General features: G+C 36.9%; 1 protein-coding gene across 3 annotated transcripts; it reads left to right on the plus strand.

The window, feature by feature from the left end:
- Positions 1–1073: 1073 nt before the first annotated feature.
- Positions 1074–26195, plus strand: LOC149923645 (neprilysin-3-like). 3 transcript variants are annotated; one of them, XM_090161156.1, is made up of 19 exons: positions 1075–1344; positions 1407–1475; positions 2032–2193; positions 2258–2335; positions 3713–3930; positions 3994–4170; positions 4239–4271; positions 4851–5050; positions 5106–5289; positions 5905–6003; positions 6677–6861; positions 6931–6989; positions 9197–9251; positions 9318–9385; positions 9458–9570; positions 13081–13146; positions 13208–13297; positions 14246–14322; positions 16228–16444. In XM_090161156.1, the coding sequence occupies exons 1-19, from the start codon at positions 1257–1259 to the stop codon at positions 16325–16327; spliced, it is 2121 nt and encodes a 706-aa protein (XP_090017282.1). In that variant the 5' UTR covers positions 1075–1256; the 3' UTR covers positions 16328–16444. The 3 variants fall into 3 exon arrangements, with proteins under 3 accessions (XP_090017283.1, XP_090017282.1, XP_090017284.1); XM_090161157.1 differs by lacking the exons at positions 14246–14322; positions 16228–16444 and adding an exon at positions 26021–26195 and having other exon boundaries at positions 1074–1344; XM_090161158.1 differs by lacking the exons at positions 1075–1344; positions 1407–1475 and having other exon boundaries at positions 2102–2193; positions 2258–2327; positions 16228–16442.
- The last annotated feature ends 625 nt before the right edge of the window (positions 26196–26820 follow it).

A 26820-nucleotide genomic window follows, 5' to 3' on the forward strand; every position in this document is an offset into this window, starting at 1 on the left:
ATTCGTTCTGAGAAAAATTTCAAGCAAACTGTATTATGATAAGGCCCTTGTTATTAGAGATGGCAAGGAATCTATCGTATTCGTCGAAAAAACTACTTTCATGGAGACCATGGTGCCATCTATTAATGGGAAAGGAATCTAAAATTGAAAATAGCAAAAATATAACGTCGTCAGATAACCATTTATAATTATTATAAATAGACAACTTATACCCTGGTTAGTGGACTTAAACCTAAATTATACATATCCCATATAAAATATAGTGAAAAATTACTATATTTTAAGTTATTTGCAAATTTACAGACGAACCAATCAACGCGAGGGGTATTTTTACGTCCCGCCTTTTAGGTCAAAATTTAGCTTAAGCATCTTGTTTTGATTTCAACGATAGCGACATTGTTGAAAAAAAGAGCTAGTTCACGTCGAGCCGATACTTTCTTTAATTCTTAGTAATCACAAAATATGAAGCCACCAACGGTCGAAGACTGCCATTTAAATAAGTATTTTTTTTTATATTTACCGCCGCCAGCGCTGCCGGTTAACGAAATAATATCTCTACTTTATTTTCCCGGTTTTTTGAAGCTCTTTGAGCTCGACCAATCAGCGAGCGTTACTCTGTCACGTGATATAAGGAGCGATTTTGAAAATATTTGAAAGTAGGCTTACGAATTTTTGCGTCTATCACGTGACGGCATAAAGCTCGCTGATTGGTCGAGCCCAACGCGCCTCAAATAAAAGTCATCCGTTTTCTCGTTTACCGGCCGTCGTTTTCAAGTGCACCAGAACAACGAGAAAAGGCGGTAAAACTAGAAAAACCCTGTCCGTGTGAACCAGCCTTTACTGTTAGAGCGTGAAGCGTGGGAACACCACATATTCTCTGTTAGCCGGAATACAACAATTTTGTCTTATCAATAAATTTTTTCTCAATTTTGAAACGCATTCTAAGGTAAACCTCTCTTATCTTCGTTTCCAAGGAAACCACCCGATATGAATGGGTAATTAGTTCTACGAAAATAAATTCATCTTATCAATTGAAATTCTTACAAGTACCCTTTATTACACTTTGAGTTTACTTTTTGGTATTATATCCTCTTAAGAGAGGTGGTTATTTAGGTACTTAATTATAACACTATTTGCAACCGTTAGTAGTTGAGCGGTTTACTAGCAATCAGGGCGAGGCGAGCGTCTTAAGCACCGATAACATAGCTGAGGACGTATCTAACGATTTCAGTACTTGAGTTCCACTCGAAAGCATCATGAACAAATCGTGTTTGGCCATTATAATATTGTCGTTCTTGGCCATCACCTTTTTCGTAACGGTTCTGGTGTTGGCCAATAGACCCAGTAAGAAAATTCATTCACGAATTTATACTTTGCAATAGAGCTTAAATGTATTGATTCCGTAGGAGATGTGAACGTTCAAGTAGAAATTGTGCCGAAACTGATATGCCGAGAACAATCTTGCCAAAATATTGGTAACGTATCATTATACCCATTATCAGAAGTCCATGATATATCTCTTAAGAGTAAAGAACCCATTTAGGATTCAGCTTTCTAACCAGGCCCTAATTGAAACCTTTTTATTTTTCCTAAAATTACCGTACTTAAAAATTTTAAAATGTAAAACAGCTAGAGCCTGAGAAGGTTCATGATTCAAGCGATTAACACGAGCAAAATTCGCGACGAGTCTAGGTGGCGTAACGGCGTTAGCTTCTCCAATGTACCGCCTATGATCTAGCGTCTGCTACAGACAAATTAAAAAGTCATAAGAACCTTTTTCTTAAATAACCATCAAAATATAAGCAAACGATGCAAAATTTATATTAAAATGCAGGTATCATTATTTATAAAGTCAAATTTGCGAATAACGATGAGGAGAACCTAATAGCGTCTGCTTTAGCCGCTACCTATCTGTGTTTCAATGGCAAACCAAAGGGGGCGTAGCGATAGTTTTCAGTCGCGAATAGGAAGATAAATTAGAGATATACATCTGCTATTACAACATATTGATGCATGTTAATGTAAATGTAGCTTCTGATCTCGGCGACATCATGGACACGACCATTGACCCATGCGAGGACTTTTACAATTACGCTTGCGGCAATTGGCAGCAACACTTCCCGGCGAATGCCAGCGTTCTAGTAACCACTAACTTCATACGCTTTCAATGGAAGATATGGGACAATCTTTCGAGTGAGACAAAGCATACCGCAAATCGAAAAATGAGATAATAAATTCGCTTTGATTTTCGCATTAGCTTTGCTGACATTGCTTTCGCGGAATGATACGAATTCGCCTTTGGGTCTGGCTACTTTCATTTACAAGAAGTGCGTTGGTAAGTAAAGCTCGTGTCACCTAGGAGCAACAAACACAAGGAGAACGCAGCTAGCCTTTAAACACGCTAACGAAGGGTTGTGTACGAATTTCATTGGACGAGCGTCACGAGCCTTTACGCTGAACGTTTTACGGCAGCCAATGAAAAATGTACGCAAGAAATTCCACGACTTTTGACGGGTTGCGTTCTCCTTGTGTGGGGTGTTGTGTTTGTTGCTCCTAGATGTCACTGTGTTCAAACCTGGAAATACCTCAGTTTGCTAGTTACCTCTTCCATAAACATTTCTTAAGTTAGTAAGTGTAGGGAAATGTTGGCTCGCGTGGAATGAATGGCTCGTTACCATCTTACGCGTTGTGACCTTGTCACCTGGTTTTAAGGCCATAAAAGTCGCTAGCTGGCTTAAGCCTAAGATGGGGCCTTGTGTATTAGTCTATCTGATTATTATTATTATTATTATTACCATAAGCCTCATAAGGTCTATCATAGAGCCCAATGTTTACGGCATTGTCCATGCGAGAAGGAAATTAATGTACGACGATAGGGCAGTAGCGACATCTTCTGTTTCAAAATTTCTACAACTAAAATATTTTCTTACTAAGTAGAGCAACCACGTTCGGGTTGATAAATGCCACGCAAAACGCGTCTAAATCTCAAATTTGAAAAATAAATACCCTCAGAAACGCAACTCTTATTTCTAATAGCCAGTTTTAGGTTTTGATGAATCCTTTTGCAAAAATATTGTTTATTTTAGGTTTTAAAGCGATAAATTTGAGAATAAGCCTTGGCTACGGTGCTAAGGGCTCGCGGCGGAGATTTCTCCAGCGTGCTTCTAAGTTTAAAAACGTTCACGCACGGCTTGCGCGCATTCATAATGCATTTCGCGAAATTTATTTCAGAAATGCATAGTTGAGGACGTAGCCACTAGGCGGTGCAGATTTTGAATACCTACCTCTTAATAACGGGAATGTGATCATCAAAAATTTGGCCTGGACCTTTGCTTATGGGGACCTTATGATAGGCTTATGTTGTTACTAATCAGGCTTACATTGTCTCCGAGGTGGCTTGTACACCGATTACGCGTACTTTACACTGTTAAAAGTACAGACTTGAAAGAGTACGAATACTTTCATTAGTACAGTCAAAGCTACGGCATTGTACACGGCTTACGTGAAGTGACTAGCCTCGAAAAATTTCTTTTTTGTAATAATTATTGTTCAGGTTGAATTACAATTAATTCAATCTTAATTTAGTTAAGAGTAACTGTTTATTTATTGACAATTATCTACGTGCAGCCACTAACTTCTGGAGTTGGAATCTACTTGTCTATATGTTAACTAAAGCGGCTGATTAATTTGGGTATAAACTTTGGTTGTTTAGAAGATCACACCAATCAGAGAAAGGAAGACCTTTTCACGCTGATTGAACAGTTTCAAGGATGGCCAATCCTCTTGAACGGCGATCCGAAGATTGAAACGGATAATCTAAGCACTATCTTCAAATATAATACTGAAGCGCTCCGGAAATTCAATTTGAAGATTATTTTAAATTTTCTCGTCTTGCCGAACCCGTTGGTGCCTGGGAAGTTCATTTTGACTGTAGCGCATCTCCGTCAAAAGTTTCCGGACGAAATGCTGATTCAATTTATTTTTCCGGTTTAGATTGCTACATATGATTTATTTAGCATTAATTTCGCTCGATCTGAAAAGAATTACGCTTCAGTCGTGGACAAGGTGTCACTGCGCTCTTTTGTTTGCGACTTGATTCCCGATTGCGAGAAACTTTCCAGGCTAGATCAAGATATTTCCGAAATTATGGCGTTGGAAGAAAATATCCAGGTATATAATACAGGAACACAATCCTTTCTTCCTTTTCATTCATAAATATTTCTTGTATTCGTATTTAGAACATTCCGAAAATTATTTCAAATTCGCCTTCGGTAAGTCCAGTATTGGATAAGAAAACGGTAGTAACTTGAAATCAAAATAATTATGTCTTGGAATTTAGAAAACCACAAAAAATGTTGGAAATTTTTTAAATCGGGAAAAATATTAGAAATTCCAAGAGTGGAAATTTTTATGGGAAATATCGGAAATATTCAGAAATATTTGAAAAGTATCGGATACATTTGAGAAACAGTGGAAATATTTTAAAAATAGTGGAAAAATTTAAAAAACAGTGGAATATTTGAAAAAAATTGGAAATATTTGAAAAAAATTGGAAATATTTGAAAAGCAGTGGAAATATATGAGAAATAGTGGAAATATTTGAGAAATTGTGCAAATATTTGAGAAAAAGTTGAAATATATTTAGTAAATATAAGAAATATATTTGATAAATATTGGAATTACGCGAAAAATTATGGAAAACCCAAAAATAGATAAATACCATGGAAATATTGGAAATATTCAGAAATCATAAATTTGGCGTACATTGTTTTTTTGTGGCTAGCCCCTCTGAAGTATTGACCATTTCCCTACAAGAATTAAACCAAACGGTAGTATTTTTCTGTGCTTAGCCCGACCTGTCAGACGAAATAAGGCAAATGAGCGCGTCTTTAGACAATCTGAATCAAAATACTCCTTTACCAGACGGTAATTGGATCGATATGATCGCCATTTTATTAGACGATCCAAATATAAAAGGCGATTTCACTGTTATGATCGAGCGGCCGGTCGTCAAGCGAATCTTCGATATTCTAAAAGAGACGAACATCAGGTAATTTTTATTGATTTCCATCCCGATGGGTTTCAAATTTTGCTGTTTTTTAAAGGACGGTGAAAAACTGGTTCATGGCGAAGGTCTTGTTCGAGCTGGGACCGAAATTTAGCAGTCTCTTTGATCGTACCGCGTCCAAGGAACACAGATGCGCTATGGAAGTCAATAAATTGATGCCTTACGCCACCGCCGCCATCTATGATCTGTACTGGTCCCAACGTGGAGATAAGAAAAAACTGGTATTCAAATTACTCTTTAACTTTGCGAAATCCCCTGCAAGGTTTGCTAAGTCTGTTTTGTTTCATATCAGCTTTAAGTTCCCTTTAACTCTGTTGTCGCTTTGGAAAATCCATCGCAAGTCCTTCTAAGTTTGTTTTGTTTCATATCATTTTAAAATCTGCCACTTGTACGTACTTTGCGGAGTCATTTGCTAGTTTTGCTTACTGCTTAGTTTGTTCTGTTTCATCTCAACCCTGACACTTTGTTAAGTTGATTTCGATACTTTGCGAAATCCTTAGCAAGTCAACTTTGCTTAATGCTTGTCATGGCATATCAGTTTTACCCTGCTAATTATACGTACCTAGCAAAGCTCTTTGCAAATTACAACATTGCTAAATTTGTTTTATTCCATCAGTTCCATATCAGTTTCTTAAGTTGGTTTTGTTGCATGAATCAGATTCTTTAGTTGGTTTTGTTGCATGTATCAGTTTCTTAAGTTTGTTTTTATTGCATGTATCAGTTTCTTAAGTTGGTTTTGTTGCATGAATCAGATTCTTAAGTTGGTTTTGTTGCATGAATCAGATTCTTAAGTTGGTTTTGTTGCATGTATCAACTCAACTACCGTCAATTCCTAGGTATTGGATATTGTGGATGAAGTGAAGAAAACCATCGAAATTAAATTTAACAACGCGAATTGGCTGGACGATGATGCGAAGAAAAAGTTGAATACTAAAGTATAACCTTCAAGCTGTAATCATACGTAACATAATCACTCATAAGTATGCGTTTGTGTAACATTTCCATAGAAACAATTTCAATGAGGCCTTTTTTACGGAACATACAATGGAAAATGTTTCCATTTGAAAAACCATTTGAAAAGTCAAAAACCCGCGAGGAATTCTAAGCTTTTTCGAAATCCACTTCACTGGGTGAAAACTCGGAACAACTGCTTCTGCGTTGAGTTTGCAAGTTCTCTCCCCGCTGGTTTAAGGGGTTTTCCCCCAAGCTCTTCGGTTTCCCCTTCCCTAAAAACTTGTTGAGGTTAACGGTAATAGTTAGTGTAGGGAGCTGTTGGCTCGCGTGGCATGAAGAGCTGGCCACCACCCTCCTACGCATTGTAACCCGGCCACCTGCATTAATGGCTTCCAAAGTCGCTTGATGACTTAGGCCTAGGGTGGTGCCTTGGGTATTAGCCTAGCTGATTATTATTATTATTATTATTAACTTCCGTTTCCTTTCTATAAAGTTCATGACGCATTTTTCACCACGGAGTTGGAAATGACGTATTTTATGTCACATCCCGTGAAAAAGGTTTCATTAAATAAAATGCATTTTTGTGGCATACTTCTGAGAGATTACGTTGGGTATACTTTATATTAAGGACATGACTTGCATCTTTCGTGGTAGTTGAAACAAATAGTACCGATGGTAGCGTATCCCGATTGGATTTTGAAGCCGGACGAGTTATCGAAGTATTACGAAATCGACATTGCGGAAACCAGCACGTACATTGACGCGAGTAAGGCCCTGTTGCGACTAGAATGGACTCGTGAAGCGAAAAGGCTTCAGCAGCCTTACGAAAGAGATCAATAGTAGGTTCTTCGATGTCTTTTATTTATTTATTTATTTTTTATTGGATAATGGAATGTTTTTCCTTTAAGTTGGATTCCCGATTTGATTAGCGTCAACGCCTGGTATAATCCTTTTGGCAATTCTATTAGTACGTAGTGCCTTTTCGGTCAAAATTATCGTAATTTACTTTAATACCAGACTTTATTACATAAAATTAATTAAGTAATTATATAAATTAATTAAATAAATAATTAAGTAATTTAATTAAGTAATTATATAAATTAATTAAATAAATAAAGTAATTAATTAAGTAATTATATAAATTAATTAAATAAATAAAGTAATTAATTAAGTAATTATATAAATTAATTAAATAAATAAAGTAATTAATTAAGTAATTATATAAATTAATTAAATAAATAAAGTAATTAATTAAGTAATTATATAAATTAATTAAATAAATAAATAATTAAGTAATTTATTTAATTAATTAAGTAAATAAAGTAATTAATTAATTAAGTAAATAAAGTAATTAATTAATTAAGTAAATAAAGTAATTAATTAATTAAGTAAATAAAGTAATTAAGTAATTAAATTAATTAATTAAGTAAATAAAGTAATTAAGTAATTAAATTAATTAATTAAGTAAATAAAGTAATTAAGTAATTAAATTATTTAATTAAGTAAATAAAGTAATTAAGTAATTAAATTATTTAATTAAGTAAATAAAGTAATTAAGTAATTAAGTAATTAAATAAATTAATTAAGTAAATAAAGTAATTAAGTAATTAAATTATTTAATTAAGTAAATAAAGTTATTAAGTAAATAAAGTTATTTAGTAAATAAAGTTATTTAGTAAATAAAGTTATTTAGTAAATAAAGTTATTTAGTAAATAAAGTTATTTAGTAAATAAAGTTATTTAGTAAATAAAGTTATTTAGTAAATAAAGTTATTTAGTAAATAAAGTTATTTAGTAAATAAAGTTATTAAGTAAATAAAGTTATTTAGTAAATAAAGTTATTTAGTAAATAAAGTTATTTAGTAAATAAAGTTATTAAGTAAATAAAGTTATTTAGTAAATACAGTTATTTAGTAAATAAAGTAGTGTTGTAAGTCGGAAAATTTTCCGCGGAAAATTACTCGCTCGGAAAATTGTCCGGAAAATGACCGAGGCCTTTTGTCGGGAAAAAGTTTCCGTATTTTTCCGAAAAAAATAAAAAAACGTTTGCATTCCATGATTAGTCTAATATATTGTTTGTTTGCAAATTTAAATAAAGCGGAATTTTCGCCTCGTTTTTTCGAATCTAAAAGTAAAACTAAACCTCTAGACTAGTTTAAACTGATTAACAATGTAACGCTATTAATGTTTTGTAGTATGTTTACTGATATTAGACATTTTATATCGATAAAAAGTTAAAACATTAAAAACCCTTAAAAGGTAATTTATGTTTAAAATTCGGAAAAATTTCCGAAACTTTTCTGGAAAATTTTCCGCATTTTATTTATCCGGAAAATTAACAACATTAAAATAAAGTTATTTAGTAAATAAAGTTATTAAGTAAATAAAGTAATTAGGTAAATAAAGTAATTAAGTAAATAAATAAATAAATAAATAAATTAAGTAAACAAATTTCGTAAATAAATTACGTAAATAAATTGCGTAAATTAATTACGTAAATTAATTACGTAAATAAATTACGTAAATAAATTAATTAATTAATTAATAAATTAATAAATAAATTAATAAATAAATAAATTAATTAATAAATAAATAAATTAATTAATTAATAAATAAATTAATAAATAAATTAATTATATTAATAAAAATTAGAATATTAATGAAATTGATTAATTAATTAGCTTATTTTACTTAATTTTATTTTAACTATATATTATGTTAATAATTTAAAAATAGAATAGTTATATTAATTAATTAGATTAAGTTAATTAATATTTTAGATCGATTAATTTAATATAACCAATTTAATATTAACGATATCTTATGTTAATTATAATAAATAATGAAAAATAGTTAAATTTATTAAGTAGATTAATTAAATTACTTAATTAAATTTATTAAATGGAATATTGAAATTACTCAATTAAATTTATTAAATGGAATAATGAAATTACTTAATTAAATTTATTAAACGGAATAATGAAATTACATAATTAAATCATGGACTTAATTATATTAAGTAAATTAATTATTTAGATTCATTCGTTTAATTGAATTTTAACTATATCTCATACTAATTATTTTGAATACTTCGGATAATTTAATTAATTAATTTGATTTTATTAAGTAAATTAATTATTTAAATTAATTGCATTAATTTAATATTAACTTTAGTTATCCCCATCTCCATCTTGGATTACCCGGTGCTGCCAGACGTCTCTCAGCCAAGGTAGACCTAAATATGTCCTTCATTTTAAGTTGAAATACGCAATATTAATCGTTATTTTAAAAACAGATCGGTCACTTTTGGGATGCTTGGTTTCACGATAGCCCACGAAATGTTTCACGCTTTCGATCCATTATGTACGTTTGACTTTTCACGAAACATTCGCGAGGAAATTATGTAATGTAGTAAAATTTATATTACTTTAATAGGTATCATTTTTGACGAAATCGGTCAGCTTAGGAATAACCTTTTCAGCGACAAAGTGGCCAACGAATATTACTCGAAGATGAGTTGTTTCATGAATCAGTACACCGAGGAAAAGGTTCGTTTTGATTTTTGAAATTGCAACTGTTGTACAAATATTTTCTAAAACAATAGGCTCTTAAGGGGGAAGAATACAATAAAAGCCTCTTTTTCGTTCAAGCTGAACGTTTCTGTTTTAACAATTACATAATTGAATTATATTTTTCTTATTAGGCTGAACCTTCCTCTAGTGCTTAAAATGATTTTGATAATTCTGATATTAATAGTTAACGAGATTTAAGGTCCTAACTAAAGGGTAGTTTTGCTCCGGTGGTCCAAATTAAAACGTAATAACTTAATTACTTTTAAATTTAAAATTGTAAAAAAAATTTAAGCACAAAACAAGAGGCTGTTCTACACTTAAATATTAATTTTATAAGTTAAAATACAAAATTAAAAGAGTTCAGCTTGAAATAGCGCGAAAGTAGACAATGGCCACTGTAGTTTTCCCCCTTAAATAAAACATCTTTCCTAAATCACCAAGAACGAAGTATCTGTAATATAATTTTCGTTGCGACCGTTGCTAACATGACGTAGGATCTTGTTGAACTCTTACGCTTGTTGTAAAATTTGTAAAATATCGTCTGTGGCAGCGACGGTCTGCAGCTAGTCTTCCTCCGTGCTGCGACGTCACGTGACCGTTGAGCAACGTGGAAACCTGATCAACGGACGCTGCCATCTAGGAGCAACAAACACAAGGAGAACGCAGCTAGCCTTTAAACACGCTAACGAAGGGTTGTGTACTAATTTCATTGGACGAGCGTCACGAGCCTTTACGATGAATGTTTGACAATTTACGAATTTTCCCCTTCCGACGGCAGCATTCGCTCAAGGATTCTATATTTTAGAAGGATAGGAAGTGACTAGGTTCCCCTGTATAAACGGCCTGGCGGGAAGAGCGTGGAGTTTTACAAAAGAGTGACGTCACTTTCACTGCTTTTTCTCACCCCCAAGGCCAAATCGTTCACCGGCAAAATGGGCTTTGGCGCCTTCACGAATAGAGATATTTGACCTTGGCTGGGAAATTTTTGGAAGGAGCTACTGCGCAGTCGCGCGTTTTCTTCCCGGCGCGAAAGCGCCATCACTTCCTATCCTTCTAAAATATAGAATCCTTGGAAAAATGTACACAAGAAAATCCACGACTTTTGACGGGTTGCGTTCTCCTTGTGTGGGGTGTTGTGTTTGTTGCTCCTAGCTGCCATAATGCTTGTTGAAATAATGGAAACGTTTCACCTGTAAATGGAACGCCGTGTTATCGACAAAAATCTATGTGATTAAAAGGAAACACTTGTTGCATACCGTAGAGGTGAAAAGTTTCCATTATTATATTATATATAAACAGTAACATGCAGGTCCTTACTCTCGGTAATATTACTTCTTGGCAATTTCCTTGAAGATGTTTTATTGAAGCGTCTATTAGAATACTTTAAAGATATTTCTTGGCTGTTTCTACGCGCAAACTCTAAACAATAACTATATAATTCCTTTGATATAAAATATATTCTTTAGAGAAACCTACAGTTATTTACAGAAGTATATAGTATATATTTTATGATAGAAGTATCCGTCAAAGACACAGAAGTGAAATATATATCTACGCACATTTTCCGGTGTATTCTAGTTTATTTAAATTCCGGTAAATCGGCGTCGGGAATTTCGAATTTCGTCTATTTTCTGTTGAATTCCTAAAGGTTCCTACGCGTGTTATATTAGGTGGTTTCTTTTCGCTTGTTCCGGGATTTCGGAGTAGGGTAAGAAGAGTAACGTTATGACGTCACTTTACTCCGATTCTGTGGTCGCGAATAGTTTGAGTCGGAGTAAAACGTTTTTCCAAAATGGCTGCCTGTGGAGTAATTCTCATCCCAGCAACAGGCGAATAAAACCATCTATTAATCCATTTTAGAAATGTCTATTGCGAAATGATTAAATAAATATTAAATGTAGATTATTATTTTAAAGCTTAATTATAGCGTATTTTTTGTATTATGCTCCTAAACAATCATCGAAACGCACGTCAACGTGGTAATCTTGGCATTACCCTTTCTATACTTACCCTGGACTCGCAAACAGAATTTCTTTTAGTTATTTCTTAGTTGTAGTACCAAAATTAAATTATTACAACGGTTTTTAAATCTTATCAGTGTTAATTAATTATTTCTCACTTTGAAATATAAGGCAATTAACGGTATTTTCCAAAATTATATAACGCGCGCGGGTATACTTAGAATTTCAACCGTAAACAGGCGAATTTCGAAATTCCCGCCACCGATTTAACGGAAATTCGTGCTAGTATCTTTCCGCCAAATGTTCTAGATCAAAAGTGACATAACTACCAAAAGTGTGTCAATCGGACCTATTTCTGAATGAATGTTACGAGCGAAATACAAGTTGGGAGGGGAGACGGGAAAGTATGCCTTGGGGAGGGAAGGAAGTTAAAACCAACAAATAACGCCTCGCAGTGAGGAACGGAGGAACTAAGTAGCACTGGTCAAAGTTAGTGTACTTTTTGATTTTTCGTCGTTCTGTGAAGATGCTATCGCCATCTACCTACGATAAAATACCATAGACTAAAAAAAAACAAGATCCAGAAAGGCGACAATAAATAGTCTATGTGGTACGAAAGTACAGGGATTGTCACACTTTTGGTAATTATGTCACTTTTAATATTATGAATAGAAACCCCTTTAGAATGACTTTCTTCATAAATATCTACGAAATACTCTAAAAGCTATACAAAAAATGTGTACGGTCTGAATCATATAGAGTAACCATGGACAGTAAATAAAGAGGACAGGTTTTCGATACCCTTCGACAGTGCACTTTATTTCTCCCCGCATATTAATCAGCTCGAGAGACTCCGAGGGAGTCTTGCAAGGTCGTTTGTACCACGTGATCTTAAAATTTCAAAATGGCAATGCGGTTGATATTGTTACGTATTTTTTTGCGCTTTAGATTTTAGTCATTTTTAATTTTGGTTTTTTAATTCAATAAAAACTATCAACTGATATTTAGAATATCATATTTAATCTATAAAAACGTGAAAAAATACCTTTTGGCGTAAAAATGTACTTCGGGTTTAACTTTTTTCTTTTTTCGAACAGTATCGTCCACTCTTAGCGATACTTGTTTTTTTTTTTTTTCAAATAACCCTGGCCGACTCCCTTAGTGTGATTGGTTTACGGGGGCTAAAAACCAGGATTTTTACCAATCCTCTAAAATCTACTATCCATGGAGTAACCCACTCGCATAGAGTGGAAGGCCCAAGGGAAGCGCTTGAAACATGAATCCTAACGGGCAAACTTGTTTTCGAGTCGTGAATAAATATAGCCCGAAGAGCGATGTTGTTGTCATTTTTTTAAGTATAAACTTACTTTTTTATCCAGATATTATACATTAACTTTAGGCCAGCTTGTTAATTTCACGCCTCGAAAACAAGATGTTGCGTACGAAAAGTGTTCACATGTTTCGCTGATAGCCTTCCACTCAATGGTCGGAATATCATTAAGATTTACGCTCTTAAATATTGTAGTCAAATGGTACTCGAACAATCAGGGAAGACTTCCCCGACAACATGGCAATCGACACGATTTATGAGGTAACCGATATACGAGACATTTTTCCAACTTAATCGTCAAGAAATCTACTTTATAATTCAGACTTTTGACCGCAGTAACCTTCTCCACAACGATCTTCTCCCTAATTTGAATCAAAGTCAATCGAGACAGTTTTTCATCGCGTACGCTTCCGTAAGTAACCAAACTTATTATATCGGGAATTTATATACGTATGCACTGGGAATGTCTTAGGCGTTAATGAAACGGGCGCGGTTTACAGTCAAGATTTTAGCCACGGTCGGTTTTTTTATTCGATTGTAACGTGTGGCACAGTTCAGTCTTCTCGTCCATCTGATTAATCAGGGCGAGATGTGTGTAACGGCCACGCCAACGGGGGCATACGTGGGGACACCCGTGGCGGAAGTATTCCGACCACCCGTTGGGGGATTGGTGGTCCTCCTCACACGGCCATCCACAAACTCTGCCTCCCGGACGCTTGGGATTACAGGAGTGAGCCCCTACTCCCGGCAGCCACGGTCGTTTCACCAATGGATCTTTAAACATTCCAAGTGTATAGAGACATACAGGGTGTCCACTAAAAAATGAACCAGGGCGAATATCTGAAAATATGTTCTCGCGTTAGTTTTTGGATGACCCTGAAGACATGGTTCAAGGTCATTGAAATTTTTAAACTAAAGACCCTCAATCCTGGTGAGGATGTGTAGCAAATTTCAGTACTCTAAGTCTCTAACACGAGTATCTTTAGAGTTATCAGCACCCGAACCTCGCTTTCGACACGTCATCAACTGAACGACCTTCTTGTTTTTCATCTAGCATTTCTCGGCTTCCTATTGGTCAAATCCGATCAGGTCAAGCTATTTGTACTTTAAAAGGTCACGTGGAACGCGTGTCTAATTGGAACCAAATTTCTAACCCTTACGGTTCTCGAGTTAGTTTTTGGATGACCTTGAAGACATGGTTCAAGGTCATCGAAATTTTCGCAGTAGGTTTCCCCCTTTATCTTGTATACGACTTGAAAATTTCCAAATCATACCTAAAACATATTTTGAGATATTCGGCCTGGTTCATATTTAGTGGACACCCTGTATAGTTTCCTAATTTGTTGTAACTTCATTGAAGGCATGGTGTATCGATGGCATACCCACGGTTATAGAGTCCATGTTGAACAATGGCGTGCATTCTTTGGGACCTTATCGGTGAGAAAATGTTCAGCTATTCAGTGGCGGATTAACCAATAGGCTGAGTTGGCTAAGCTTAGGGGCCGGGAACTTGCTAGAATATTGTGGAAGACTAGAGCAAGATTAAATAGAGTGGTTAGCACTTTCGACCATCGGAATAAAAGTCGCTAGCTGACTTGGTTGTGCCTTAGTATTAGCAAATAATGATGATATAACCCTGTAAGTTTGACACCGCCATAGACGTAATATAAATAGCGTCTTCTCCCGCTAGAGTTCATAGCCGTTTGTGGCGTCATCTATAAGCGGTACAAAGTACTACATTCTTATAGTTTACTATAATTTTATAATATGTTATAATTAAATCTTTAAAGATCTAAAAGTAAATGACATGACATTTAAAATGAATTTAATGTACGTTAAATAATGTGTCAGTTTTATATTAGAGATGTTACTACAGGGGACATTGGGATGACCCTTAAATATTCACCTTAGGGCTGTCTGCTGCGGCCATAATTTTTTGGTCTCTACTGAGCGCGAATGTGGGCGCTGCAGTCGGAAAACTCCTTTTCCCGGTTTCACCCCATTTTCCCGTGGTACCTACTCCTCGGCCCTTAACGGGTCACGGTGTGCAATAACTGGTGGCTTTACCGGGGAGTCGGGGTCCGGCTCTTTCAAGCCTAAAGAGTAGTGGCGCATCGGGAGATGTTAGCCGTCGTCAAATGGTCCTTTCTTCACCTCCGACTTCGGTCAGGTAGGGGCTGGAAACTGAGTTTCGGCTCAGGCTAACGGAGCAGGTCCTTGCATACTGGCCGTCTCGGAGGTCTGGTTTGGCCTGCTGTGTCTCCGTATAAGGCGCAGTGATTCTGTTTCCCGCCCTTTTGGGGCCAAACCGGGTGTCCGGTGCCAGCTACTGGGGAGGATAGTTGTGGTGGAAGAGGAAGTCACTCTAGTCCTCAGCTGTGCGAGGGTGGGAATTAGGGCAGCCCATGGTGTCGCCTTTTGTTGGGCCATGATGAGGGCGTTTGTTTGCCATATGCGAGCCTGTCTTTATGGCTGTCTCACTGGCCGAACGTTTGTTTCGCAAAGTGCATTTTTGTCCAGCATGACTCTTTGTCTTGTGTGCCGCCGTAGTGCCCAGCGGAACGGCGGGGTACAAATACATAACCTTATGTCCGGTGCCAGCTGTGACAGGTAACGTGGACCACTGTGTGCCCGTCGATCCCCTTTAGAAACTCTTTCTGAAGGGCTAGTCTCTCTACCTACGTAGGTAGGGTATCGGTTGGAGATGCTACAGCATCCACTCTCTATCCCACAGTGCTGTGTCCGAAGTGGGAGTTGTCGACCCATTGCTGCGCCTTTTTTCGGGTAGAGTGGCTTGCGTTGAGGGTGCGACCGCCAGTAGTAGGGTTCTGCTGCACATGACTGTTTTTGTCACCAGTCCGGGCTTGTGGACGATGGCTTAGGGCATTCTGATGAGACCACCGGTGTAGTAGGCTTCTTGATTCGCTTGGAGCACCGGTATATAAATTCTTGACCACATGGTACCGACTTCTCTCACACGGTGGCGTCCATACTTAAGCGCGCCAAGCTTGGAAGAAATCACTTTTATATTAACTAACATATAGTTATAAATACTAAAATTTTGTTCCATGGTCGATATATCTTAATGTAAAATTTAATAAAAGTTCTGCTACTACATGGAGGTCAAATATAATAAAATAAAATTTATTATCGGTAGCTTTCGGACCGCGGTCCTCCTCAGCCGTTATTACAAACATTATTAAATTTTACATTAACTAACTTATAGGGTTATAATATTATATGGAATTAGCTGATAATATAAAATCAGGCGATTTTATGGTAGTTCATCCGCCACTGCATTTATTTATCAAATACTGTCTCATATCTTTTTACCTCATGTAGCGTGAGAATTCCACTTAGAAATTCTATTTGGTTCGCAAAAGTGTTTCAGTGTGAAGAGGGTTCCAAAATGAATCCATCCCAAAAATGCAATATATTTTGAAATCACTGTTCGCGGAAAATACGTACAAAAATAGCCCATGCAATTAATATTATTTATTGTTTATAAAAATTATGCCTTAGAATGTATCAATGGTATTTTTGTATAGATAATAAAATATTTTAGAACTTGGAATTGCAACCAAACTGAGTAGTATGTTAGTTGTAGATTTTAAATAATCCTTGATTGCGCAAAAACAGTTTCCGATAATTTTTCCTAATTGTTATATTTTTTAATTTTATGCTGCTTATGGTATTACAGTTTTATTTTTCAGGCTTAATATAACGGTCATTTTGGATTTTCCTTTCATTATATTTGAATTTTACCAGTATTTAATTGTTCCATCGAAATTTTAAATATTTTCAAAGAAATATACACCCACAATTCGTGATAGTACAGAAATTATTTAAGAAACATATTTAGTTCACTAAATGATATACATATTGTTTCTAAATAAACCGCCTTTTTAAACCGGAAAATCAAAACTGTAATACCATAAGTAACATAAAATTATTAAGTATGACAATTAGGAAAAATTATCCCAAACTGTTTTTCAGAATTTTTACGCACTCAAGGTTTATTTCACAACATAGCCCCCTAGTGTCTGAAATCTATCTAAGCCGAAATACACTACTACAAAGGATGATAACATAGTACTCACAAGGAGACGACCAGAGGTGTAACACACCAATTTTGTTCAAACTCAGGGGTTTAGTAGAACTTCATGTAACTTGAAAAACCCGAAAGGGAAATGTCTCCATAGGCAACCATTTTGCCATGGCAACCAAAAATGTTTTTGACAATTCAAAATTGATAGTTTCCCATAGGAAATAACATGGGAATCTGACCAATTTTAAAAATATAAAATATAAATAAAAAATAATGAAAAAGTTCGAAATTGATCAAAATTTGATTAATTTTGATCGATGTGATCAATATGGGTGAAAATGAACCAAAATGGCTAAAATTAGAAAAATTTAAGAAAAAATGAAAAAAATTAAAAAATTAACAAAATATTAGGCAAATGCGAGTACTCGTTTTGGGTCAAGTACTCGATCGAAGCTCGATAACCCCTTAAGTCGAGTCCAAGGCTTAAATTTCGAGTACTCGAAACCAATTGTTTTCCAAGGCACTACTCCCGAGTATTAAAAAATGGCGGGAAAACGATAAATTAAAAAACCCCTTGACCCCGCCTTATTGGCTGACGTAAAACGACTAGTTATTTTTGATTGGTTTGTGATATTAAATGAAAAAACGAAAACGAAACCAATTGTTTGGCGGTTTCCAGCTGCACTACCCTAGTGCTTTTATCACCCAGTTATTTGTTTAGGCGAATTCTGATTTAAAAATGGCATCAAATAAACGTAAAAGCTATTATTTTCAAGAAGAAATACTAGAACCAAGTGATGAAAATGAAGATTTCAGTTCAAATAATTTGTTATCATCGAAAGAAAGTTCTAAAAGTGCAACAAGTGATTCAATTTCTGATGAACAACCCCAGGGTTTGTTAAGCTTAGCCTAAAAGCTTAAAACCCTTTTTTAACTAAGCCTAAAAGCTCGAAACCCTTTTTTAAGCTTGGCCTAAAAGCTCGAAATCTCGATAATTGTAAAGCTGGGCTCGATACTCGAAAAGTTAAATTTTTAATACTCGAAGCTCGACTTGAATCCCAAAAATCAAGGCTCGCACATGTCTGCTTGAAAATATCTAAAACAAATTTGAAATAAATTATTTTTTCAAAATTGATAAATTTCAATAAGTTTGACCAATTTTGATCAAAATCAGTGGCACCACCAGGATTTTTTCCCACGTAGGAACTATAATTGGGGCCCCCTCTTGCCCACCAATTTTTAATATATTTACTTCAACCATAAGTAACATAATAAGCATAAGTATGACACTACCTATTTACCTAATGCATTTTTTTAATAATAATCTGTTTTGCCATTGACAACGTAAATTATTATGTGATTAAAGACTAATAACTCTCGGCGAATTCCTCTTTGTCTTTGGAAATCGCCGAGTGATACAGCCAAGGACCATTAAAAATTGAAATGCTTTCAAAAATGTAAATAATGCTTACTTTGTGTGAAAATATTTATGCATTATTATATCAGGGGATGGTACCACTATTGAGTAAACTCAATATTTCTTGCCACGCCCCCATATAGGCCAGGCACGAAATAAAAAGAGAAAGTGAGTCACCCTTTTTTCTTTGAAATAATGCACTACATGTCTACATCTCTGCTACTGACGGTCATTTCATAATAGTCGTCAAAATATAGCTAAGAGAACTATATACAAGCCTTAAATCTAGTCACAAGATAGCTTGTTGTTTGTTTATTTTTCTCTCGGTCGCACCTATGCGATTTCGTGTTTCGTCTAGCCACGCGTGTAACTCCCCCTCAGCGGGAGGAGTAGTGACGGCCGCGTAAGGCACCCGTTGCGTTTTTGTTTACGCCCTTACCCCCTGGTATTATACAATGGGTATTATCATTTTTAAATGGAGTAAATATAAACCCATAAAATATGTGCATTAGTTGAAAGTCACAAGTTTGAAATTTTTCAGCCATTTCTCTATTAATTCGGCTACCGAAAATTTAAAAATATGAAAAAATAGGGCCCCCGTTTTTAATAAATTTGGGGCCCCCTCTAGTTTTACAGGTAGGCACGTGCCTACTCGTGCCTATTGCTGGCGGCGCCACTGATCAAAATAGTAATTTTGATAAAAAATTATAAATTAATTAAATGTTTTTTAGGTTAGGTTAGGTTAGATTAGATTAGGTTAGGTTAGGTAACACTGCATGCTGTTCTGACAGATGCTGAAACGGATAAAACCGAATCCTAAACCCGGAGAAGTGCGGGTTTTTCGGTCGAATGGGACAATCCCATTAGACCGAATCCTAAATTCGGTTGAATGGGATTGGGTTCGGTCGAATGGGATTCGGCGCAATGGAACAGATTCGTATATTTGTAGAACAAATTTAAAAATTTCCCTCCATAAATGTTTACAGTATCCAAATGTTCAAGTGTTGTCCTCACTTTTTTAAATGTGGAAAATTTCGATAAAAACCTATCAATCAACATTTGTGGCAGCTAGAGCTGGTGAAATAACTTTTCCTTAAATGCTTTGCAAAAATTCTGGAATGTCAAGCTTGCTAAATAGATATAGCATAGCCAGAATCATCACTTTTCCCAAACATTTCGCTTCAAAACCAGTATCAGTTTCTTTACATGTTTGCTCCAGTACTGGAAAATTTTATGTTTTTCTACAAATCAAACTCAGTTGAGGCCAATCAGGCCTAAATCAATTCTGAGACTATTATACTCTGATATAGCTTTAGAATCTGCATATATTTAGAAAGGTCCAAATCAAGTAAATGTAGAGCGTCGAAAGAGCCACATCGGCCATTCCACTTTGGAATACACATGCTCCCATGTTTATCCTACTCCATTCTACACTCATGCCTTGACTTTTTTGAATAGTAATTAGATAAGTCAATACCACAGGAAATTGAGCTCTTTGAACATAAACGTTTGTAACAATTTCAAACTTCGCCTTAGCTCTTTCAATTTTCCCTTTAGTATCATGACTATCAAATAACTTCCGCATTCTTTTCAAACCCTTTCACCGTACCCATGGCTCCATTAACAAGCCCGTTTCCTATGTTTAGATTTATTCTCAACATTATTCGAGCACAAATGCAAAAAAACAGATTCCCACCCTTTTGTAACAGTCTCGTTGCTTCCCAATTTCTTTAACTAATCTTTAACGGTTTATTTATTATTTCCCGTGAGATTTATCGTTCAACAATAAAATTACCGCATTTTGATGCATAATATTGTTTATAGCATCACACATTTCGTTGGTCGGTAATAAACAGTAGCTTTCTTCTACTTTTCACAACCTAATATAATAAATGCCTATCTCTTCAACATTATCTGCTTTAGGAATTAGTCTAGTCTTCGAGACTTCAATATCTTGGTTGGTTACTTTAATAATACCCTTATTTAGCATTTCTCCATAAGCGAATTCAATTTATTGTCTCTTATGAATTGTCAACTCATTAAAGTTTTAAATAATAGTGGAATGTTTATATAAAATTTACAAACAGATCCGATGAGTTTTCTAGCTTCTGTGAGAGGCAGCGTAGAAAATAGAGGATTACCCTTAACAGGTGGTAACTGTAACAAATCACCTAATACGAGAATTTAAATAAGACCAAACGCTTCCTCTTCTTCAAAAAGTCTTAAGGGAGAAGACTACTGTGTCCATTGTCTACTTTCGCGCTATTTCAAGCTGAACTCTTTTAATTTTGTATTTTAACTTATAAAATTAATATTTAAGTGTAATAATTTGACAATTTTAAATTTAAAAGTAATTAAGTTATTACGTTTTAATTCGGACCTTCGGAGCTAAATAAGTTGGGCAAGCGCCCAAACTACCCTTTAGTTAGGACCTTATATCTCGTTAACTAATCTCGTTAACTATTAATATTAGAATTATCAAAATTATTTTAAGCACTAGAGGAAGTTTCAGCATAATAAGAAAAATATTCAATTATGTAATTGTTAAAACAGAAACGTTCAGCTTGAACGAAAAAGAGGTTTTTACTGTATTCTTCCCCCTTAAATGGATGCAGAGCTGGGCAAAACTGACATTTAGTTCACCTCTCTCGAACTTTTTGTAGTTCGTTCGCCCAAAGTTCACTGCATGAATAATTCGGACTCAAACGTACTCCTTATCTCTCTCAGCATGAATTCGGCGACACTAAAGTTTGAAAAATCCTCTCCCGCAAAGAAGTTTTTTTCAATCGAGCCTTGGTACAAAGGTTCTTAGGAGAGAGCAAAAATTGGGTGAACGTTTTATTTTCGGTTGCTCTGCGAAAAGTTCCATTAATGAACGAATCTTTCGTGAATTTTGAAAGAGAGTGACAATTGAAGAAACGTGTTATTTTCGCTTGCAATCCGAGAAGTTCGATAAATGAACGAAACTTCTGTGAATTTTAAAATAGAGCGACAAATGGGGGAACGTGTTATTTTCGCTCGCTCTCCGAGAAGTTCAATAAATGAACGAAACTTCTGTGAATTTCAAAATGGAGCGACAAATGGGGGAACGTGTTATTTTCGCTCGCTCTCCGAGAAGTTCAATAAATGAACGAAACTTCTGTGAATTTTAAAATAGAGCGACAAATGGGGGAACGTGTTATTTTCGCTCGCTCTCCGAGAAGTTCAATAAATGAACGAAACTTCTATGAATTTTAAAATAGAGCGACAAATGGGGGAACGTGTTATTTTCGCTCGCTCTCCGAGAAGTTCAATAAATGAACGAAACTTCTGTGAATTTCAAAATGGAGCGACAATTGGGGGAACGTGTTATTTTCGCTCGCTCTCCGAGAAGTTCAATAAATGAACGAAACTTCTGTGAATTTCAAAATGGAGCGACAAATGGGGGAACGTGTTATTTTCGCTCGCTCTCCGAGAAGTTCGATACAGGAACGAAACTTCTGTGAATTTTAAAATAGAGCGACAATTAAGGGAACGTTTTATTTTCGCTCGCTCTCCGAGAAGCTAGATAAATCTTATCCGAATTTGGGAAAAAGCTTCATTTGTGGCAAGTTTCACTAATCGAGTTTAGTAAAGGAATCTTGTCATAATAATTTTATTGACAAGTATATAAAAATTGATAAGGCAAAAGGATTCTTAAGCGAAGACGTATTGCTAGGTTTTTCGTATAGGACATTTCATTTTTGCAATGGTTTTCCCTAAAATCTGGAATTTGCTCATCGGGTATGATTTTCGTCAACCCTTGTCAATACCTTTCACTCTTCGAAACTTTAATCTGACCTCGCAACAATCAAAATTTAAGGTAAAGTACTGTATATGAGCAAAATTCTATATATATAAAATCTAATGTTTGTTTGTTGGTTCGTATGAATGTTTGTATAATGGTTTGTTACTCTTTATGCACGCCCAAGATAATTGTCCGATTCGCACGAAATTTGGTCTGCGGCGTTGTGGCGCCTGCCGTCAGCTTTTAGAGGTGTCTTGAGTTTGCTAACCTTCATAGTTTTTGCCCGCGGGCCCAATAATCCGTGACCGCAAGACCGAAGCACCTGGACCCCGCGCTGTCAATCGACGCGGGTATTCTCTCGCTCCCCGGGCCGGGGTAGACTTTGGATAGAATAGAATTTATTGAACTGAGTTACATAAAAAGCGCAAGCGCTTATTGGGTCAGCATCATTTCCAAAAACAAAACAAAATAGAGACCAAAAAAAACGAAAAATTGGAACGGATTAGGTCCATCTCATACATTTGTCCAATCTAGTTTTAAAAGCACCAACTGAAGAACGAGATTTTACAGCAGACTGGAGAGAGCTCCAAGAATTTAGCACACGATGGGTGAAGAAAGTTCGTTCGGATGACGTGACACATCTGGTTATAAATATTTTTGGAGCATTTCTACCGCTCCAAACCACTTTAAAGAATTTATCTGTGGGCAGATCATATAGCCCATGCAATAGTTTAAAAGTCTCAACTAAATCAATCCGCAAACGTCTGGTTGCTAGCGATTGCATTCCGAGCCTCTACAAGCATTCTTCGTACGAGCACTGGCGAAGGCGAGGAACCATCTTGGTAGCTTTACGTTGCACACGCTCAAGACACTCTATCTCCTTAATCAAATGTGGACTCCATATACTGGAACAGTATTCTAGGTGCGGGCGCGCATACCTGTTGTATAGAATCTTGACCGATTTCTCATCGAGACGAGAAAAAGAGCGCCTAAGTAGGTAGAGAACACGGGACGCCCTTGCCACTGCCGCACGAAAGTGGACGGTGGGGCCCATAAGACTCGAGACTTGAATACCCAAATCATGGACCTGGTCAGTGGGAACCAAAGGCCGGCCGGACGAGTGGTAGGTAAAGCGTGGATTAGTTTTACCTTGGTGCAAGACCATAGATTTAGTAGCGTTGAAGCTCAAGGAATTGGTGCTGGCCCAGGCCTCCACGGCAGTGAGATCCTCCTGAAGTGTGCGGAAATCCACTTGAGTACGAATGCGGCTTCCTACTTTGTTGTCGTCTGCAAACAGACGAATGTTTCACAGCCATGGGTAGATCGTTGATGAAAATAACAAATAGCACAGGGCCCGAGACTGAGTCCTGGGTGGCCCCACTGGTGACCGGTTGCCAACCAGACGTTGAACCACGGTGGTAAACGCGCTGGCTCTGGTCAGCCAAGAAAGAGCCTATCCAGTTGATAAGTGTCGGCGGAACTTCCAGATTGCGCAGCTTGGACAGCAACAATGAGTGTGGGACCGTGTCAAAAGCATTTTGAAGATCTAAGTAAATTAAATCGTAGTCGTGGCCATCATCCAACGCGTCATAGACCTCGTCGAACGTTGCCAAGAGATTTGTGAAACACGACCGCCGGAGAAGAAAACCATTTTTTGCGGCAGAGAAGAAACCGCGGCTATCCAGCTGAGCGACAACCGAGTCTCTCACAGAGGTTTCCAGATTCTTGCAAGGAATGCACGTGAGACTGATTGGGCGGAGGTCTTCCACTTTGCAACTGTTAGGCTACCTTTTCAGAGGAATGACGTCAGCCTTTTCCCAAATAGACGTTAGAATACCCGTAGACCACGATTGCTCGTAGATAACGAGCAGAGGGCCAGCCAGAATTGAGGCACCTTCTTTTAGGAAACGAGGATGGACTCCATCCGGACCGGGAGATTTATCGATTTTTATATGCGACAAAGATCGCTTGACTAGGCTGTATGTCAACCTAACCGGTAGAGGCTTTGGGCTCAGAAAGGGGAGCGAAATCGCCGAGAAAGGCCGCTTCAGGATGAGGCTCAGGGCGAAAGACCGATAGAAAGAAGTCGCTCATGAGACCAGTGATGGTGGTAGGATTACCAGACACCTGGCCATCAGGAAGTTCCAGGACCACAGGAGGAGCGCTGTGCTTTGTAGTCCGTCCAACGTAGTCGAAGAACGCCTTGGAGTTCGAACATACCTGTTCGACGAGGCGGGATTCATAACTATATTTGACTTTTCAAATATGGGAGACGAGAGCATTGCGGTGAGCCGAATACTGATGACGAGTATCGGAAGTTCGATGTGTACGGTAACGATGAAATGCCCGACGCTTGGCCAGGATTAGGGCCTGAGTATCTTTGGTCCACCAGGGTTAGCGACGAAGTTTATTGGTGTTGCATGACGTAGGAGTAGAGACTGGCACCGCTTCAGCTCGTGCTGAGAAGATAATGTTTGTGAAACAGTTGTAGTTGCGATCAATGCTATTCTTAGGAGAGATAAGAGACCAGTCTTGGAGGCGCAATGCGGCTCTATAAAGTTCGTGGTCCCCACGGCCGTAAATGTATTTAGGCTCCGAAGGCAAGGCAACGTCTGATCCGTCAGACAAATTGTATGCAATTTGAAATAGCAGAGCGGCGTGATCACTTTTCCCAAGTGGGGCATTAATTTTCAAAGACGAGACATGATCCCAATCAAAGGTAAGGACCAAATCCAATATATCGACGTGTTGGTGCAAGAGGGCTTCCCGACAGGTCTGAATAAATTTGTAATCAAACGACCGCGTGCCTCGCGAAGTAACAGAGTTCATCCAGTCGATAGAGGAAGCGTTGAAGTCCCCGAGGATAACCACGCGATCACCCAATCGACAAACTTGGCTGATGGTGTTCAATAACAGTTTATCAAAGTTGGCGGTAGCAGGCGGGGAACGATAGCAACAAACCACAAAAAACAAGAACGAGCGTACAGGTCGGAATCGGCAGACTAAGATGTTGCTAGACGATAAAGTTGCGTTGAAACTTCCTTCCAAGGATGCTCTCACATACATGAGACCGCCGCCTTTACGAGAGGAAGAATCGCAACGAAAAGAATCGTATCCTTGAAGAGCATAGGCGGTGTCAGTAATGCCCTCGTGAAGTCAAGATTCACATTGTCAGTGATAGCAATAATACCGGGGCTGTCACGAAATACTACAGGTCGCAGTTCGGTTAACTTGCTTAGAATCGATTCAGCGTTGGTGGATAAAAACGTAAGAGCAGTAGGGATGGTATCCGCGAGGGCAGGTAACACGATAGGAGTTACGGGAATGGTAGGTAGGGGATGGAATGTTGGTGCAAAAGGCCATAATCCGGAAATCAAGATAGTTGAAGGCGATATTAGGTTGTAGTCGCACAGTCCTACGTGGATTTTTGTGCCCATTTCACGCTCAACATATATCCAGAAGTAAAATATAAGTGTGACACCGTAAATCATAATTTTCTTTAATTATCGGCGAATCCTACCTTGGGCTGCAGTCGCGTAGCAAAAAAAATAAGTTTAAGTGGGTTACTGGGCGTTTCGGCTAGTCTAAAATAAAGTGATGAAAAATTGGTACCTGACGGAAACATTAATCCCACTGTGAAATGAATTTACATATTTAAATATTTTGAAAACCTAGAGGGAGTCTGCCTATAAAGCTAATAGCCTTAGGATTATCGGGATACGCACATTTCTCAGGTATACGTATATTATACACTTCCGCTGTAGCTTTGTTATTATTGGGTTTCAAAAATTTTATCAAATGTATTTATACACTCAACTCATACGCCTTTAAACATAATATTAATTGTAGGCTTACAGGTGATAGTTCTTCGCAATCCTAATATGTAATTATATTTTTGGTACAGAACACGCATTGTAACTACATGTATTGTGAATATTGCCAGCAACTACAATGCCAATGAGAAGTCTGAATTTATAGGTGGCCGTCGCTATCACTTGGGTGTAGAAAATCGGGATTTGGGTTTTCTGCTTCTCTGGGAGAGTAATTTTTTATTTTGATGACTGAATAAAACGATATAAGAGGCAGTGTCGTGTCCAATTGGGCGTACCATTGACTGTACTTTTACCACCGTCTCCACCGACTCTTAACATTCACATACTTCGCCCGCCCCCCTCGACGAATTTCTGGCTACGCCATTGGTAGAAGGTTTGTTTAAGGTTTTTAGATAAAATGGGGGTTGCGTAACACTAGGGGACTTAACAGCCTATGTTTTAATACGCCGCGCAAGACAGCGAGCGCCGAAAAATTTAAAAACAGGGATAGCGCGCTCAAAAAAGCTCGTGTTGCGCAGAGTCTCCTTTCAACGAACCATTTCGGAAAATGCCCACCTCTGAATGGATGTAATGTCAACGCCAAAGATACCATAGAAATTTCATCAACCATTTTCACATAATTTGTAACGTCTCCAGTCCCAATTCATAATACTTTTTGCTTTCGCCTCGTTGAACGGGAAACGTTAACCAATAGTTCGGGGTAAATCCTTAATTTTATACGAAGTCATTCCAGTAGCGGCTACCAAAGCCACACGAAGTTTTTCTTCAAAATGTGCGCGAATAACCTTTCTAAAAGTTTTATCACGAAACCTTTCCCAGTTAGTCCATGTCCACCTACCAAAATATATAATCCTTCTTTTGAGATATTTGA

Source organism: Leiobunum rupestre, chromosome 10, assembly GCF_980474605.1.
Source record: "Leiobunum rupestre chromosome 10, qqLeiRupe1.1.hap1, whole genome shotgun sequence".
Classification (NCBI taxonomy): Eukaryota; Metazoa; Arthropoda; class Arachnida; order Opiliones; family Sclerosomatidae; genus Leiobunum; species Leiobunum rupestre.